General features: G+C 43.5%; 1 protein-coding gene across 1 annotated transcript; it reads left to right on the top strand.

The window, feature by feature from the left end:
* Positions 1-1,644: 1,644 nt before the first annotated feature.
* Positions 1,645-8,406, top strand: LOC133468534 (terminal nucleotidyltransferase 5A-like). The gene is made up of 2 exons (XM_061754552.1): positions 1,645-2,819; positions 5,346-8,406. The coding sequence occupies exons 1-2, from the start codon at positions 2,418-2,420 to the stop codon at positions 6,159-6,161; spliced, it is 1,218 nt and encodes a 405-aa protein (XP_061610536.1). The 5' UTR covers positions 1,645-2,417; the 3' UTR covers positions 6,162-8,406.
* Positions 8,407-19,937: the final 11,531 nt, after the last annotated feature.

The following is a 19,937-nucleotide window of genomic DNA, read 5'->3' as shown; positions in this document are numbered from 1 at the left end:
CCAAGTCTGACATTGAACTTCTTGATGAATGGGGGAAAGTGGGAGAGCGCGGCCTGCGAGTATCGATACCAGGTATCGGTATCGTGCCGAAACAGGCCTTAAAACCGGTTCGGAATTTGGATGGACGGATGGATACTCGTGAAGGCTGGCGATACAGCCCCCAATTCTTCTGACATCGATTAAGTCCTCCTTGCCACTAGTTGGCGCTACACCACAGCGGTTTGACACATCGGTAAATCACCATGTGCAACAGCAAGAAAGAAAAGTCTTTGTTCAAAATGATCAGTCATTGCGTTAATTGAAACTTTACGGCCCAAGTGTACTCGTGGTATTAGTACTCAATGGTTGTCAATCAATTCGATAATCGACTAGTTGTTGATTAATCGATTAATTGTTGCATCTCTACTGTAAATGTTATGAATGCATTTTAGGTCCATTTTTAAACTTCCCCCTGAAATGAAAGAGCCAGAACTTTTTGTGAGTCGTGTAAGATGCTTGCCACTCTGAGTAAAAACAAACAAACAAACAAACAAACAAACAAACAAAACAGCTCCAACTCTGCTGCCAGTGTGCTTGATAGACATGTCAAATCTAAAATTATGACATGAGAATGTGCGAGGACACATGCATGACTTCCGCACACGATCGCGTGAATGTGTGTGACACACACACGCACGCACGCACGCACACACCTGGTAATCTGCAGTAAGATGGTTTATGGGCTCGTCTGCTGTGACGCAGGTACGCTGGCTTGCAGATTCTCCCTGAAATCTAACAAAGGCAGTCTGCGGCCCGCGCAGCCAACTTCCTGACAAACAGGCTCACGCCGGACCGCACTTCGCCGCTGACTTTTTTCCAACTGTGCGCACACAAAGTGAAAAGTCATCAGGGAAGACGCACAACTACGTGGACAATGAGTCTAAGCACTGCACCTTCAAACCTAACCCTAAATTCATTTAGTTATAATTAGTTGTATTGTTTTAATTGCTGTAGCCCGCCTCTTCCACGAAGATAGCTGGGATAGGCTCCAGCACGCCCGCGACCCTCGTGAGGAGAAGCGGCATGGAAAATGAATGAATGAATGAATGAATGTTCTATTACTCACTACCTTCATGTTTTTAATTGTTAGGGTGCCACTTCTAGCTGTATTTCTTTGTTTTCAAACGATGGCTTCACGGGTGTTCTCATTAGAATTTGGTGAGAATCTCGACATTGGTGACGACACGGTTTGTGGGACCACGTTAAAACCTGCAAAATATATATATCATGACCTTGGTCACATCTAGCAATTTGTGAACATTTTAATCTACGGGAATGTATTTTTTAAATAATTTTCCAACGGCAGTTTGGGGGCCTTGCAACATATATGAGCGCTGCGGGGAAAAATATTCGGTAGCGTGCTCAACAATTGTTGTCCTGTGATCTCAATTATTACTCACATGCATCTGTGACTCCAAAAATGTCCGAAAAACCCCCTTTACGGGAACATTTGAACTTTATTTGGAGTGAGTCAGAGGCCATGTCAATGGTGGCAATTGTGCGCTGACTCCTACTTAACACGCGTTTGAATGTTCTGAACAGCCCCAATTCTAAGAGGGTGTGCGCACTTGTGCAAGCATATGATCAAGCTCGTTTATTTTGGGAGGTTTTTCATTAGCGACAGGCAGAACAATTCGATGTGCTTTCGGGGAGATGATATTAGCCTGGTGGTGCGCAAAGCAAAGAGACTTTTTCCAATGCAAAATATGACGTGGCTGAGCTCAATAAAGGTTAGGTAACTGTGGTCCGCGGCGAGCTGCAGACCCGCCCCCCCCACCCCACCCCAAGCCTGGAAGTGCCGCCTGTCAATCAAGGCGATCCCGCCCCCCCTCGCATGCAGACGGGAAGCTCGCCACAGGCTCGCCCTGACTTTGCAGCTGTGCACCTTCAAACTCGATGACATCACGGAGCAAAATGTGAGCGTTCAACCGACATTACGCCGCTTGATCAAAGTTGGTGTGGACGCGCGCGCGAGAGGGGAAGTCGATAGTACGTACTTTGAGACGTGTGCCTAAGTGGTCCGCCGAAAGAGGGTCGTATCGGGGATCTTCGACAGGACATCATGGACGGGTCGGTGGACTAAAAGTGCAGAGAAAATTGCACTTCTGTAGCTGAAAAGACGTTTTGATGCACTTAGCGACGCGTGCGTAAAAGTCCGCCGAAATCTTGGACTGGACGTGAGTCCGGGGACTGAAAGCGGACCCGAAGTGCAGTTCTGCGGTCGATGCAGACCCAGCTCGTGAGGCGGTGCGCGCTGCTGAATTCAATTTGTCTGGACAGTGTACACGCAGACCCAGAAGTAGGACGAGCTCACGCTGAGTTCCACCATATGCGCACGAGAGACGGCAAGTTGTGAGAAGGAAGCGCATTGAAGAAAGATGGGCGAGAATGCAGACGGAGGGGAGAGCGTCAACCTGAGCGTGCTCGACTGGGAGCAAGTGCAGCGGCTGGATGCCATCCTGGCCGGCTCCATCCCCATCCACGGCCGCTGGAGCTTCCCCACGCTGGAGGTGAAGCCGCGCGACATCGTCAAGGCGGTCCGCGGCCGCATGGAGCGAGCGCAGATCCGCGTGCGGGAGGTGCGGCTCAACGGCTCGGCGGCCAGCTACGTGCTGCACGAGGACAGCGGCCTGGGCTGGAACGACCTGGACCTCATCTTTTGCGCCGAGCTCAAGGGGGAGAAGGAGTTCCAGATGGTCAAAGACTTGGTGCTGGACTGCCTGCTGGACTTGTTGCCCGAGGAGGTCAACAAGGAGAAGATCACAGCCTTGACCCTAAAGGTAAATGAAGAGAAAAATAAGCATGTGGGCAGTGGGGACTTTTTGACTATAACTAGTTTTCTGTCAACGACGACTACATTAATCCATCTCTTCAAACAACTCATGCGCACACGCTTTCTTATACATTTCTCCCACGCACGCACGTTTCACTTTCTAGACCCCCAAGGAGGACCGTGGAGTTTGCTTAGAAGATTTGGCAATGGCGAGTGTGGACACTTTTCAACGGTGGATAGCAAAAGTCTACACACCCTTGTTAAAACACCAGGGTTTTGTCATGTAAAAAAAAAAAAAAAAAAAAAAAATCATTGAACAAATCTTTTTTTTTTTTTTCTCCACCATTAATGTGACCTATAACCTGTATAACTGAATTGGAAAAAAACAAAAAACAAAATTGGAGAGGGGAAGTAAAGTAGGTGAGATAATGTGGTTGCACAAGTGTGGACACCCTCTTAACTGAGGATGTGGCTGCGCTCATCACATCCAACCAAACTCATGTTGAACAGGAGTCGGCAGACACCTGCCACCGTTTAAAGTTCGTCTGATTAACCCCAAATAAAGTTCAGATGTTCTAGTAGGTTTTTCTGGACCGTTTTGTTGCTTTTTTTTCTTTATTGGCAGAAGACTGAATGTTTTGTGCTAACACGGACTGATATTTGGAACGGTTCATAATTCACTCCACCTTAACTAAGGCCTGAGTTTTGGTGGTCTTCATTTCTTTGGAATTATGGCCAAAAGCTTCATCCTCGGTTTCATTGGACCGTAATGCAAATGTCTTACTTCCTGGAGTTGGAAGTCTCCTCTATAATGGTACCTTTCCCCCCCACATCACTCAAACGGCGGAGTACTCAAGGTGTGCTCATACAGTACCTCAAATTTTGCCGGATAACATAAAGCAAAAACAAAAGTTGTGGTTCTCTTAGTCAAGGTGTCACTGTTCATAAAAAGATCAAAAAGGATTCTCTCGAATCCAATTAGATTCAGATGTACATGAATAAGTGGCTCTGTGCTGGCAGATGACATCGACATCACCAATAAAAGCGAAACATGATGTATTATCTACTCCATCTTGAGCTGGTCTGACACAAGAAGAGGTGTTGGGTAACACGAGCAGCCTTTGTGCAACAAGAAAGAAGCTGGGCGGATTGGTCAAAGTATCATGTTTGTGGTTTGTCGCTGGACTGGTTTTGCTTTTTTTTTTTTTTTTTTTGGTACTTTCATATCTTGTAAATGGACCTTGGCACAGATACTAACAGTTCCCTATTGGGGTACATTACTTCATGACAATTTTTAGGGTTCCTTTTTTCATCTTGCAGAACGACATGAAAGAATACAGAGCGAGAACCCAACGACAAATTCCTAGCATTGCGATGCTGCTAGGTTAGCCACCTAGCGCCGTGATCTGAGGGTGGAAGGGCGGAAACAAGATGCAAACCCCAAATGTTCAGAGGACTAGACGTCCATGTTAATGATGATTAATAGGGCTTTCTGAGGTGTGACCTAATAAGACTGCATAGGCTGGTTTGTGACAATGCGGTGCCGGAACGAGAAGCTAGGCTATCGGTTAGCTTCTCTGTTAACTACATTCCAGTTGTAAACTATAGCTGGGATACACCCTGAACTGGTCATCAGCCAATCGCAGGGCACATATAGACAAACAATCACTCGCACTCACATTGAGAGTCTTGGATTAACCGACCACCCATGTTTTTGGAATGTGGGAGGAAACCGGCGTACCAGGAGAAAACGCACGCAGGCACGGGGAGATCATGCAAACTCCACACAGTCGAGGCCGGATTTGAACCCGGGACCTCAGAACTGTGAGGCGGATGTGCTAACCAGTCGACCGCCGTGCTGACCCCTCATGAAAATTGGTTGAGAAATTAGGAAGTTATGACTTAATATCAATGTCCATTCATTGCCTTGATGGGAACGTCGACCTCCCCAACATGGCCGCCACTTCGGCACATTGGTGGCCGGGCTCCTACAGTGCGCTGGCGTATCTAATCTTCATATCTATGCTCACCGCAACGAATTGCTCCTCTATTTGGGTCAACATAACTACTCACAAGAGCTAATTGGGGACAAATGAGAACTCAACTTGGAACACGAGAATCCTACAAAAGGCTGCCTCTGCAAAATGTAAAAAAAAAAAAAAGCTGCAGGTCAACCACAGCACGTGAAAGAAAACTGCAGTTCGCCTGACCTAATCTGCCCGTTTGGAGCTCTCTGCTCCTCGCTGAAGAAAAGGTTGTGCGCATTCAAATGGAGCAGGGAGAGAAGCAATCCGCACTGCATGGACAGCAGCGACAAAGCTTGAAGTCGGCACATCTCAAATTGTTTTTAGCATGTGGGTTAGAGTTATATAATCCAATTATATTATTATATAATTGATCATCGGTGCCTTTTTTTCACTGAATACTTATTTAATAATTATTTAGAGGACTAGTAATATTATTCTAAAGTAACAGTACTTTGAGTACACTGTTTAGACTCTCGTCACAACCTGCTTTCCGCTGTTTTTTCCAGGAGGCCTACGTGCAAAAGATGGTGAAGGTGTGTAACGACTCGGACCGCTGGAGCCTCATCTCGCTCTACAACAACCGCGGCAAGAACGTGGAGCTCAAGTTTGTGGACTCCCTGCGGCGACAGTTCGAGTTCAGCGTGGACTCCTTCCAGATCCGCCTGGACTCGCTGCTGCTCTTCTACGAGTGCTCGGAGCACCCGATGGCCGACGCCTTCCACCCCACCATCCTCGGCGAGAGCGTCTACGGCGATTTCCCCGCCGCCCTCGACCACCTGCGCAAGCGCCTCATCTGCACCAGGAGTCCCGAGGAGATCCGGGGCGGCGGCCTGCTCAAGTACTGCCACCTGCTGGTGCGCGGTTTCCGCGCGGCCTCCGACTCCGAGATGAAACTCTTGCAGCGCTACATGTGCTCGCGCTTCTTCATCGACTTCCCCGACGTGGGCGAGCAGAAGCGCAAGTTGGAGTCCTACCTGCAGAACCACTTTGTGGACCTGGAGGGCAGGAAGTATGACTACCTGGCCGTGCTGTACAAAGTGGTGCAGGAGAGCACCGTGTGCCTGATGGGCTACGAGCTGCGTCAGACACTAGGCCTCATCTCCTCGCTGGCGTGGCGAGCGCTGGCCGAGCAGAACGCCATCCCAAACGCCGCCAACGTCACCTGCTTTTACCAGCCCGCCCCGTACGTCTCCAACTGCAATTTCAGCAACTACTATGTGGCCCAGGTCCAGCCCCTCTTCGCCTGCCCGCCCTCGCCGCCCCAGCACTACATTCCTCCCTCGCAGCATCCCATGCACGCCACTTGGCTGTCCTGTAACTAGAACCTGTACGACGACTGTGCGCTTGTGGAATTTTTCGGAACCATGCATTGCTTTGTTGTTCCTTCGTGACTTGAGTGGAGTTAAACCGGTGGTTCTCAAACTTTTGACACCAAGTCCCAAAGTACTAGTGGCCAACAATTTTGTGTTGATCCAAAAGAGGCAGCGGCTTTATTCCTAAAAAGTACAGTGGTGTACTTTAAACATAAAACAACCTTGCTTTTCTTGATGAAAAAGTCATCTTAGCTTAATGCTAACAAACAATACAAAACGTCGTTGACATGCCAACGGTTAGCATCGAGAGTTGTTCTTTTAAGACAGTTACTAACACAGGCATATATTCTTTATCCTCTATAAAAGAAATGACTAATGTTACAGCATATTTCTGAGTCACAGACGTAGTGGAAGAAGTCTATTCTTCGTTTGTGTCTGCATCACTGTGCGTTATCATAGTGATACGTTCGCTAGTTTGCGTTACGACTGTGGTCACGGGACAAATTCAACTTGTATCTCAAGGCACCACTGTACATTTCATATTATTGTCAGTTACTTTAACAGTCAGTTTGAAAATCAAGTTCAGTAATTCTTCGTGTACAACTAGAGGAAGCAAGCATACCACTAATACTGAGAATCACCAAGTTTAGACGAAGCGTAACGGGAAGGACAAATGAGGACAAGCAACCTGGTTTGAAGAGTTTCTCTTACCTTCCAATGTTTTTGCTTATAGCTCTCATATCAGACATGTATACAATTCACATCCTCTTTTAACGACTAAGAGGATTGAATGGGAGCGATGTGCTAACGATGTTGAGTCACGGTCAAAACCCGCGGGGACTTTCTGTCGGTTACCATGTGACTCCTTTAATAATGCAACAAAGGGTAAGCGACGGCTATTTACATATCCAAAAGAGAAACAAAACAACAATGCACGTTTTAATTCTTCAGAGCAACTAAGTGCCTCTAAAAAAAGGGAAAAGTATATTTTTTCAATTTCTTTGGGAGTGTCGGGGGTTCTACAAGTGTGTTATTTGGTGTATTTGCAAGCTCGTAATGAATGTATCGCTAAACAAAGTTTACCTTTGCTGACTCAGGCTTTCTACACTGAGGCACCAAGCGTTTTGTTGTTTTTTTCAGTTCTAGCGCTGGTCTGAAACACAGGCCGATTATCATAGAGGAAGTAATGGCAGAACTGTACGGCGACACAGAGAGACAATTGAAGGGAAGCGGTAGACTGATGTGATGAGAAGAAAAAAAAAATGCTTATGCTAATAAAATGGAAGGGGGGGGGGGGGGGGCAACAACCTATTTCGACCAGTTTCATTTCTTATCAGCTGGATCAAGTTGGCCGCAAAATGATGAAGTAGGCATAACCAACTCTGAACTCTGAGGCTTTTCCCTCACAAATGAAATTCATACTATCTACTTGTTTCCGTTCACATACAAAAATGGAGAATGTAAAACCAAAATGTTACTTTGACGTTCACGACAACAGAACTGTTCACATCACTGTGGTGCACAGAACGCACGTCAATGCATCTTTGACAAGGTCACTATTTGATTGGACATTGTTTGGAATCACATGCAAAAGGGGTCCTCGGTTTCCAATGGACTTCCTATTGCAGCAAAGTCAGAATGCACCATGGTCTAGTTTCGAACTTGTGTGAAATAGGAATGGCCCTTTGGCTCCATCCACAATGGGGAGAAATTAACAATCAATCGCTCTTGAAAATATTTGTTGTTGTTCTGAACTTTTCCATGCCAGTGTGGTGTTGAGCAGAATAATACTGCCCAGAGGAGTTGCCTCTGCCTTAGATGTATTAATTAGTGCACTCCATTTTGCCTCAGTTATTTCAAGACGTGATTCATTCCTGATTGAGCAACACCCATCCCTAATGTTTACTGTTGCAAAAATGACCGCACTTTCTATCAGGAAACGCTTTCAAATGAAGTGGGTGCAAGTCACTTTTTTACAGTGTGTTGTTCTCTCAAACGTATTTTTCTATCAATCTCAATTTTTGTACACTTTGTCCTTTTTTTTTTGGTTGCATTTTGTACATTTTGTGATCTACTGCGGGCCGAAGACGAGCGATGGCTGCGACGACTCGCAGGTGCGAATTGCGATCAGTGTGTCATTGTTTGCTTTCGCTTTCAAGATTTTGCCCTTGGCTGTATTGTTTTTCCACACACAGAAATGATGAATCTGATTATGTGTGTGTGCTCAAACGTAATGAATAAAAACTAAAGACCACTGACTGAGAGTGCATCAATTTCCTATGAATTTCCCCATCAATTTGCCAGCCAAGCAGCGGCATCGGGTCAACGCTCTAAGGTGCCCGCCCGCACATGGACACTGCCAGCCAGTGACAGCTGAACCTGAGGGATTTCCCTTGGTATGACGTCGCTGACAAGCGGCGGCCGTCATCACCTCATTAGCGTGCGTTGGCACGGGCGTGCTGGATCGCGTTACTACCAGCGAAGCTTCGGCCTCCTGGGGATGCGCGCTAATGGATAGCGACGGCTCCAGCTGTCACTTTCCCTGCTCGTAATACACGTTCTTCCACTTTGTTTGGTTTTACACTTCTCACAAAAGGTTTTGGATATTGGGCTTGCTGGTGAAATTGGAGGAGGAACTCGTAGCCCACCACACACCAAGCGACGTGGCCGAAGCTGACTGAAACCGTCGTGCGGTGTGCATGGTTCGGCAACTCCTTATACAGTACAAAATACTGTACGTGGAGACTCAAAAACCCAATATATACTGTACGTGGAGACTCAAAAACCCGATATCGGGTTGCAGTTTTCCGTGTCGGTGGATGTGCAGGACTCACTTACTCAATGTGTGGGCATGAGTCACCAACTGTCATTTATTTGCGAAGCTTCATTCCAGTTGGTTTCGGCTGCGTCGCATTGTGTGTGCTGGGCCTAAAATGCACCGTAACCTTAAATAAGTTGAGCTCTAACCTTTTGAATTCACATGTTCAATGTTTCAGGACTCGTTGAACAACTTCTGTTCTCTAACAAGAAGCTAAATGGTAGCATGCGGAACAGATGTTGTATCCATAATTGGACCAATACATTTCCAATTAGAATTGGTATTAAAAACAGTTTGTCACGCTGTTCACATTGTGACATCATAAGACCAAGACGACACCAAACAATTGATCAATAGGACCAAACAGGAAGTCCTTAGAGGGAAGTGGCCAGACTGCCATCAGCACGTTGCAACAGAGATCCAGGGAGAGAATTGGACATCCTTGGAAATATAAAGAAAACACATTTTTTGCCATCAGCTCCATGTTAGAGAACAGCAAGGTGTGCAAAAAATTACTGTGCTGAAAAATTGAACAGTTGGACACATGCATCCAAAAGTTGAGAGAAGGTCAATTTAAGTTCACCTGTAAAGGTTATAGTACATTTCCATTTTCCGTAGCGCTTATCCTCACTAGGGTCGCGGGCCTGCCGGAGCCTATCCCAGCGATCTTCGGGCCGAGAGGTAGGGTACACCCTGAACTGGTCGCCAGCCAATCGCAGGGTTATAGTACATTTTAGGTTCATTTTGAAATTTCACCCAACAAGCCTAGTATCCCCAACTTTTTGCGAGCCGTGGCGTTTCTCGTTCATCATTTTCGATGATCTGATCACGTCAAGCTAATGATCGTGGTGATGAATTAAAGCAGATATGCGAACAAGAACAATGTCATCCACTGCTAAAGAGGCCGAAAATGGGCACTAAATATAGAACCCTGCCACCCCCCCCTCAGCCACTGTAAAGACTTGAGCTCATCTACAGAAAGCTGATTATCATTCCTCGGTATGTACTCTGTCACTGTGCCGAGATTTAATGTCCACCCGCCGATGCTCACTCTCACTGGAAAGAATAGCAACAACAAAAAAAATGCAATCCACTTCCTTATCAAGGCCTCGACAGGAAGTGAGAAGAAAGGATTGAGGTGTTTTTGCACAATGAGGAAACCAGCTGACCAACGAGCGCAGGCAGATCAAGTGCGAATGTTTGTGGCGTATGTACGGTGTCTCAAGAGGAGCGCTGGGAAGAGGAAATGTGTAATCGCACCCACACTGCCGCCCCCAACCCCCTTTTTTTTTTTTTTTTAAGGAATTCAACCTTTGTACTAACAATTTGTTTGGATTTCATAACAACAAAAGTCCCCTTAGGACATAACGGAAAAAGAAATAATCTGTAAACGGTCACTGCTTTAAAAGTAACAGTTTAACATGAACTGTCATCCAAGTGTCGGGGTACACCCTGGACTTATTGCCAGCAAATCGCAGGGCATATATACTATAGACCAACATTCACACCTATGGACAATTTAGAGTTTAATAAACTTAACATGCATGTTTTTGGAATGTAGGAGGAAGCCGGAGCCCCCAAGAGAAAACCCACGCAAGCTTGGAGAAGAACATTCAGACTCCAGAAAGAAGTCCCCTAGCTGGGATTCAAACCCAGAAGCTCTCGGCTGTGAGGCGGACGTAAAAAGATGTTAATCACTGTTCTTATTTAGGCGTGGAAACAATTTGTCTTTCACGGTGAATTACGTAGGTGCAATAAGATGGTAAGTCGTGTTGCAGACACATCCAATTTTTATTTCCTTTTATTTTGTTTCATGAGTGTGAAAAGACAACCACTGAAAACCACCTTAACCTTGAACGACCGAGAGTAAGTAAATATGGCGCCGCCACATCTTGAATAGAAGTCCTTGAGTGTATTATTCTTTCTTCATTAGGAATAAAGTGTCGCCGTAACCCACAGGGAAAAAAAGACTAAACAAAGAAAAAGCAAAACACGCGGAGACCATATGTGGTCCCGACACAGACGTTTTGTGGGACTTCACTTGACCCAATTCGATCATATAGATCATATAGAAAACCTTTTTTAAAACACCAAAATGTTCACCAAAACCATATCCTTTAATCTAACCAAAGTCTGCTAGCTCCATGCTAAAATGTCATGTAAAACGCCATGGACAGGCTAATTTAGACAGGTAAAGGGTAATTATAAACCTTCCAACAATTGTTACTTCACTTACAACGCATGCAAGTAGCATATATCAACACTCAGAAATATATTCTCTGCTCTGTGGGAACAACAACAACTATTAAAATGCCAAAACGTGGTACCGTATTACTCAGAAGGGGCATCATCTTCTTGCTGTTAATTATGACCTTAGTTCTGAACAACGTGGTACTAAACTGAAGAGGCACTACTCTAAATGTGGAGATGCCTGTATATAGTACTGTAAAAACCCATTAAAAATATATTCCTTAAACATCTGCAATATAGCGGTTGTGCCAAAAATGAACACCGATTTAGCGGCATGGGGGGGTTCACTGTATAGCGGCGGCCCCCATACCCATTTCAGTAGAAGCTGCAGTATCATTCTGTGCGCATGTGTGCAGTAATTTTTAATAGGAATGATGCATAAGGGTTTTGGTATGTGTCTCAATTTACATACGCGCAACATCGGACTTCCCACCAAATGTGGGCTCTGAAAGCAGACGAGCCAGCTGACTTTTTTCACCCAGCATTTGCTACATGTGAAGGCGAAACAGGGCAGCAGGACTTTATTAGCAACCCAAGGTACACGCACATACACACACATACAAAAAAAGATTCCTTTGTAATGTGCATCGTCTTTAAAGTTCCATCTTTAGTTGATTGCACGGTTCATCAAAAGAGGAAATGATGATAAATACTGTAGAACCTCAAAATGCAGCTTGTGCGCAGGCCTGTGGCTCACATTTGTACAGAAGAGCAACACGCACATACTGAATCACACATTTAAATGTGTGTGTGTGTGAGACAGGAAATGTAAAATTTGATGCGGTCATCATCGTCACATACACACTCTCACACGTACACAATCCAGTCATGTTGGAGCTGGACCAGTTGGAACGGCAGCAGGGCCAAAGAGTCCAGTTCCTCCCAGTCTAGATCGGAGGTCAGCGAGTAAATCAAACAACAGCCAGACTGTGAGAATCAACAAGTGTGTGTGTGTGTCCGTGTGTGTGCGTATGCATCTCTGTGTAAGGGGGGGGGGGGGGGGGGGGGGACTGACGAGAAGGACGTAACTGGGTGGATTTTTTTTTTGTTTGCCAATTCAAATTCACTGATCCATTTTTGGTTGGGATGGAACATACAGTGGTGCCTTGAGATACAAGTATAATTTCTTCCGTGACCACGCTTGTACAGTAACTAAAAAAAAAACTTGCATCTCAAATTATCTTTCCCCACTGAAATGAATGAAAATGCCATTAATCCATTCCAGCCACCCTCCCCCCAAAATAATAAAACAACAAAAACTTGCAATGTGTTGAATGGCACTGCATAACATTGTACTTTATTAAAAATATATATTCATAACAATAGAATTGAAAGAATTAAAGAGTTTGAACATCATGATTAATTAATTGCAGCTCCTTGTGATGTGTGCAACTTTGCTACCGGGTGGCAGTATAATACAGTCATGCAGGCAAACAAAGAAGAGTTTCAGACAATTAGTGTAAGTGACTCAGTAACTGGCAGTAATATTAGTCATTTTTCACAGAGGATAAAGAATATATGCCTGTTAGTAGTTATATTATCTGCCTCCATGTATGGCTGCACCGTTTGTGTTCAAATAGATGTTCCTTCAAGCTTTACAACACCGCCGCATGGATGCTTTCGTTAGTCCGTCTATGGCATTTCCTATTACGCGTTAGCATTAAGCGAGCAAACTTGAAGTTGTCCGGTTGTTTTGAATACACGTGTAATTCTCACTCGCCACGACGGCTCGTATCGCAAAAAACTCAAGTCACGTCGCTTGTATCTCAAGGCACCAATGTATTAATTCTGCACATTATGGATAACTGTATGCTTACAACCCTGTGGGAAAACAGTGTGAGGAGAGCCCCTTTTTTGTTGCCAGTGCAAAAAGACAGATGAATAAAGTCATGCTTGGATGAGGTGGTGTGGAAGAACACCACCAAATGCCTTTGGGATGGAATGGAACAGAGACTGGATCATAGCCTGCCTAAGCCAAAACGTTAAATTCTGTTTCTTGGACATGTCATGGATGCCTTTTGTCTCCAATTGGAGACCCATAATGCCAGGAATACAAATACACACACATGCATGTACACCCACAGTATTTCCCACAGACATTCTACAAATTAGAAAGTCTGCCTGCAGTGGAGTACACGCATACCGATTTTGAAAATGTGAGCAACCCCACACATGACAAGGAAAAAAATGCTGTGTGTTTACTGCTCTTATATTGTGTGGTGTAGTCCAGATGTCCGACAACACACCGCACACATACAGATATCTCCAGTGACAATCGGGAGTATCCTCTCCCAAACCAGATGTCTGTTGTAGTACCAAGACTGACCTGAAGAAGCAGAAGAAGAAGCGGAAAAAACGAGGCCAAATGTTAGCTTATCTTGCTAACTACACTGCGGCAAAATGCTACACGAGGGATATACCGAACAAGTTTAACGTTTACGATTGTCGGCTCCCGACCACTTTTCGAGCAGATCGGGGCTACCCAACATTAGGAAGTACATAAACACACACGCACACTGACAACATTTCCCATTGACACACTCCAAAATCTTGAAAAAAACTCACCAAAAACAAAATAAATTGTAATTTAGAGATGTCATAGAAGCCTTTTATCTTCAATGTTTATATTTCAGTACCCCTAACACTAGAAATACAAGCACAAACACATTCCCACAGACACACTCCAATAACATGAATAAAGTCTTCCCAGAAGAGCTGGAAGCTGTTAAAGCAGCAGGACCAGGTGTCCCGATACTTTCGTGCACACAGTGTGTGAAATGTTCCTCTTGAGTTTTCGATGTGATGCATTTTCGGACCCCATTGCTCTTAGAGATTACAAAAAGCAGCTGTAAGCAAAACTCGATCGGTCTGATTATAAGGCAGGACAAAAATAATAATACTAATAAGTCATACTTGTTGGATAAACCAATCGCCATGAGAGTTTTCCGAGACATCAGATGCCAAACAGCCGTCTGGGCTGTGGCAATAAATCAGACTCATCCACAATCTTAAGTGTTTATGCCGGCTTGTGTAAACGTTGGCCAGTTGGACGGAGGCCAGCGCTGGAACAGAGATTAACTTGTTTCGAGGCAGAGAGCGGCCGGCCCCCGGCAACGGAGCCGATGATGTGTAACCCGACACGCGGCAGTGGCAGTGATTGGCTTGTTTGCACAATAAGAGTCTTGCTGTAAAACGAAATAAATACAAATCTATAAAGTAAGTAGATAGGCAGTGTCTCCACCGGCGTGCAAAAAGCATCCCATAGCTTCATTTCTGTTAGGAACTATTTGGAGAGTTGGTGCATAATTTGATTCATCCCTACATTTGTTAGAAGTGAAGGTAGCAGGTCAAAGTAACCTCTTAGGACCTGGCACAGGTGGGCAAGCTGCTCTGAATTCTAACTTTGAGCCTTTGGTACTGTACGTGCCGCATCCACAACTCACACAAAGTTTGGGATATTCACCTTTCGAGCGAAAGGTCAGGATGAACCTGCAGTGCACTGTAACCTTTCCGGGTGAACTTCACTTGAATTTCTTTAATCAATGAGCAATACATTTCCAAGTATGTCCACTTCTATGACTTTCTGTGACCCTTCCGGTCTCTCCGTTGCAACTTGCTGATGACAATCTGTGACCCTCAGTAAGAACGTCCTGCTTGATAAAGATAAAGAGGATGGGTTAAATACCAATTCCAATTAAATCAGGAAAATGATTGGTCCATTCAAGAATAAAACATCTGTTACTTTTTGAAATTTGTTTTTGCATTTTGAAAACGCCCAGTAGCCTGTTACAAAAGCTTTGCTAATTTTCTCCTTTTCCACCCATTTAAAAAAAATATTTCGCGTTTGTTTTGCATCTTGCTAACTCGTTTTGAACAACAATGGCGCCTGTATTATTATTATTATTGTCATGATCATCATTGTGGTTGATGTTTTATGTTCAATCTTATGTAGAGTACTTATTACAGCTACAGTTGTTGTTAAAATGTTCTATAAATCAAGTTGAGTTCAGCTGCTTGTAAGAGAACCGCAAGCTGTGCAAAAAAAGGTACTAAAACATTGAACATTTGAACATGTGCAATCAAACGTTTAGTGAAGGTCAAATTTAGTTCACCAGGAAAGGTTATTGTGCATATTGGGTTCATTTCAAAATTTCTTTGTGAGTAGTGCACCATTATCCATGGGAATATGGCAGAAAAATTAACTTCACTGATAGTCCTGACAGGAAAATTCTGAAATGTTTTGTTGACTTTGACCTCAAATATGCTGGCAAAAGAAGGAATGAAAGGCTTGGCAGTGTACGCCCATCATTCGTCCTGCACCTGTGAGGTATAGGTCACTGAAGTGAATAATCTACATGCTTCCAAAATGTCATTAGTCATGTGCCTTGTCATGGTTATTTAAAAAAAAGTAAAAAGAAAAGCCCTGGTTTGCTGTAAAAATGGTACTAATGGATATATTTTTTTAAATTACAATTTAGTTTGTTACTCATGGACATGCGGCAATGTAATCCCTGCTACTTTCAAAGTAAAAAAAAACAAAAAACAAACAAAAAAAACCTGACGTCTGCTGAACAAAGGCCTAATTTAAAGTGCAATGTATTATGTATTAATTTTTACTTAGAATGTTTGAAAATAGGGCCAATGTGCTGGCAAAGAAAACTGCAATAACACGGACAAAAGAAAACCCCCAGTAGTGTCGGTGCCAAATACTGTATAGTCCTCCCTGTGCCTGGACTCGCAAAAGATGTGGCTCAAAATAACTGTTCTACTTTGAGGTTGCGAGTGACGGGCTTAGTTTTTTTAAATCGGGTATGATTTGTAGCCAAAGTGTGCAAACATGCTGCAGTAATTTGTGGCTAAAAGCGTTATTTAAGAGGTTTTTTTATCCTTGTTACGTCTTAAATCATAGCTCTCTTTTTAAGCTGTAAAGAGAGCCTGTCATGGTGGAAGTAGAGTTGCATATCAGGAAATGAAGCAATTATCAAGTAACAGCGCAACTAAAGTACTGACCATGCGTGGTCTGCGCTCATGTTAACCAACGTTCCGACCGTTACACTGCGGTGAACTTTTGCTCGACTTCATTTTTTTCCCCCCCCCCCACCGCTTTTGACACAGCTATGCTATTTCTTTTACTTTTCAAAGGTTACACGTCTTCGAATGAGCATGTATGAGGTCGGATAACAGTGAGTCAGTGGCTGCTTACTGTTGAAACTTTCAAGAGGTTGTTTGTGTGTATGAAAGAGACTGTGAAGCTTAAGTAAGGTGCACACACGCTGTGTAACCACGATCCGAAATGGAATCGTGGAATGAAAAGTGACTGCACGCCTTTTCATTTTTCATTTTTAACATCTGAATTGTTTTTGAAAATGTGAGAGATCCCACACATGATGAGGATAAACTAGCCATGTGCTCGCATTGCTTTTTATAGGGCCATATTTTCCTGTTCCCGCGTTGGTTATTTTTAAAGCTTATTGTTGAACAGGTTGAACGATTATTGGCCCTGACCGCTTTCCAAGCAGATCGGGGAGGATAAAATAAATAAATAAATAATAATAATAATAATGTTAAATGGCTGTAATTCTTTATCTCATTTGCATGTTGAGCAAAGAACATTGGAGACGTTTTATGGAGACACCTAAAAACTCTCTGAAACTGCGTCATGCAGTGATCCTCGCTTTCGTGCGGTTCATCGTTTGCACACTTGCTATATTGCTTTTTAGAAGTTTTTTTTCGGCGTTTTTACCAGACACTTTCTTACTGTAATGCCCTCATTTGTGGGAAAGGAGAGTCACAGTCGGCGATGGACTTTCCAACGTCACACGCCACCCCACCAGACCTTGCCTCTACAAGGCACATGCGTGTACGCAGACGCTACAATATATTCGTTGTTCTATACATTTTATGCTTTGCAATGTTTTTTTTTTTCTGTGTTCAAACATGTTTACGATGTGTTTTAATAGCTTTAAATGTGTTGAAAGCAGGCGGGAGAAGTAAAACTAAAAATGTTTATATGGTCTCTCAATATTGTGGATTTTCACCAATTGCTGAGGGCGTCTGGATCGCATCTCCCACAATAAACGGGTTTACCGTACGTCCGCTTGACATTTTCAGCAAGTTGGATCTTGCCGAGTGTCGTGAAACGCATGCTCATCTTGCGAGAAAAAAAAAAAGTGGAGTCCTTCACACAAAAGCATCCAAGAATCACCATCAATCAAACGTTTTTGTGTCTATAGGTGGTGTTGAGGCATGCGTGAATTGAGTGTTGCGTCAACAGTGCCAGGAAGTTACATCAAATACTGGAAGGAGACGTGAGGGTATGGAAGGCTAGCCAAAGAGGAAGGGAGAGAGACTGGAAGCCCAAGTTTTATTATTATACTCTCAGACAGCTGGGAATTAGGCAAGCTCCTATTTGGGCACTTTACGTTTCTGGGCAGAGACCGTTCTCATGACAAAAACAAGTCGGGTTCGTCATAGACATAGACAATAACGAGGTACATTTAATACACTCAAGTACATTGTGTTTAATTAGGCAGGGCAGATAACAGGTTTTTAATGAGACCATTTCTCAGTCAACAATTACAGCGCATATTTACAGTACTGCTTCTCAACACACCTCCGAAATAAGTTTCAATATGCTTGACAACTTGATTTTGTTTGGGTACAAAGACAATTTCTCCATGGAACCAAATTAAATAAACGCCTTCCAGACTCAAACCAGTCGCATCATAAGACCTTAATTAACAGTGCAGGCTAAGTTTTAAGTAAGATTCTGACATTTAAACATCCTTTAATCACACTTCAATGTATTTAAACACTCGTAAATGTAGTCCTACACAACAAAACAAACAGTAAGAATTGTGATGTTTGTGTCCATGCATGTGCCTTTAAGAGGCAGGGCCTCGACGTCAATGAGTCTGCGTGTGAGCGTCTGGGTGTAAGCTGTGGCTGACAGCAGCTCTTGCACAAGTGTGTTGTACTGTTTTGTTTTGTGACTGAGGCTCTCCTTTCCTACAGAACTTCAAAATCCCATAAAAAAATTATTACAATAACATTTTTCAAGTCAGAATATAACTTTTCAACAAACCTCCCAATAACGAGTATTTTTTTGAAAAATAAACTTAAAATGCAATGCTCCAAATTATGACACACAACAGAAATCAAAAATCATTGATTGAACAAGTGGCATTTTTCCCCCTATTTCAACAACAAAAATTAAAAAAGTCAAATTAGATTTTGACAGCAGCTTCACAAGTCTTACATCCATTTACACTTTTTGGAGAGTTTCTGCTTGAATTTCTTTTGCGTGTTACATTGTCATGCTTGAAGATGACTCTGTTAATGAAAGCACCATTCGTCTTTCGATACCATGGAAGGAAGAAATCATTTCCACACCTTCAGGGACCCTAAAGGGGCAGCAGACCCTTCTCTCTCCCCGGCATGTTTCCGGTTGGTCAAATGTTTTGAAACTGTGCATTTGTAAAAACAAATTACCTCTCTAACACTAAAATATATCATGGATACAAAAAATATTAATAACTAATACATTTAGGCTTACATGGAGATGTTTCACTTTATCTCTGACAGTGCGGCGCAATCATATTAGTGCTTAAAAGAAAAGTTTTACTACTACTAATAAACACAAATAAAAATAATTATTTCAATAAATAAAATAGACAATATTATTCAATACATCAAATATGGTAAAATAAGATCACTTCCTATAAAATGAACTTAATGCATTAACTAAAAGATCGTAAACACTATCCAAGGTGCTAGAAGCAAGAATTATTGCACTTCAAACAAACACTCAACTCACAAGAAAGATGTGACTTATGGATGAGCACATCGTTCTACACACACGCCAGACCTGCCCCTCTCCCCAACGTTTCAGCACGTGGTCCAACCCCAAGAGGTTTCTCGCTTCCACATTGCTCATGAAAGCAGCATTATACCAGACAAGCCCCGTCCTCCCCTTCCTCTCAGGTGCAGCTGGTCTCGTGTGATCCGCTCGAGCTGCTGGCCGGATGAGGAGGAGGCGGCCCAGGAAGCGAGGAGGGTGGGCTGTCACGACTGCACGTCGTCATAGAGACAGCCGGTTATCTGTGAGCATTTGCAGATTTATGTGCCGAACTTATGGTTACAGGGCAAAATATTAGATTCACATGGACACTCTGCAAAGAATTTTGAAGCTATGATTTTTATTTATTTTTTTTTTAATGGGTTTTTGCAGTATACAGGCAAGTCAGAATTTGGAGCGCCTTCAGTTTAGTACCACATTGTGCCGCAATCGTCTACTGGAAGACATGCAGCATAAGTTAAAAAAAAAAAAGAAAAAGAGGCTGAGAAGGTCCTCAATTAAGCTTGAGTAATAGTCCTTGTTCCTACAGAGCAGAGAATATATGCCTGTGAGTATTATTTTATGCTGTTTGTATGTGTTGCTGCTCCGTGCGTGATAAAGTAGCAGTTGTTAGGTTTATAATTACCATAACATCCACGATAATTTACTTTAGCCCATCTAAGGCGGTTCCCGTTATCAAGGGAAGATGTTATATAAGGAATACTTTAATAAGTTCAAATGGGTTTCAATAAGTTTAAATGTGTTCAAGATTCACTTAATGGATAACGCCTCTCAGTAAACTGCAGCTGTTTGTTTGCAATCAAACTTGCAGCTGACCCGAGTGACGTCATGGACGCTGCGATAGTGAGATTACAATTTC

Source organism: Phyllopteryx taeniolatus, chromosome 18, assembly GCF_024500385.1.
Source record: "Phyllopteryx taeniolatus isolate TA_2022b chromosome 18, UOR_Ptae_1.2, whole genome shotgun sequence".
Lineage (NCBI taxonomy): Eukaryota > Metazoa > Chordata > Actinopteri > Syngnathiformes > Syngnathidae > Phyllopteryx > Phyllopteryx taeniolatus.
Note: the sequence above shows the minus strand (reverse complement) of the source record. Positions and strands in the feature narration are given on the sequence as shown.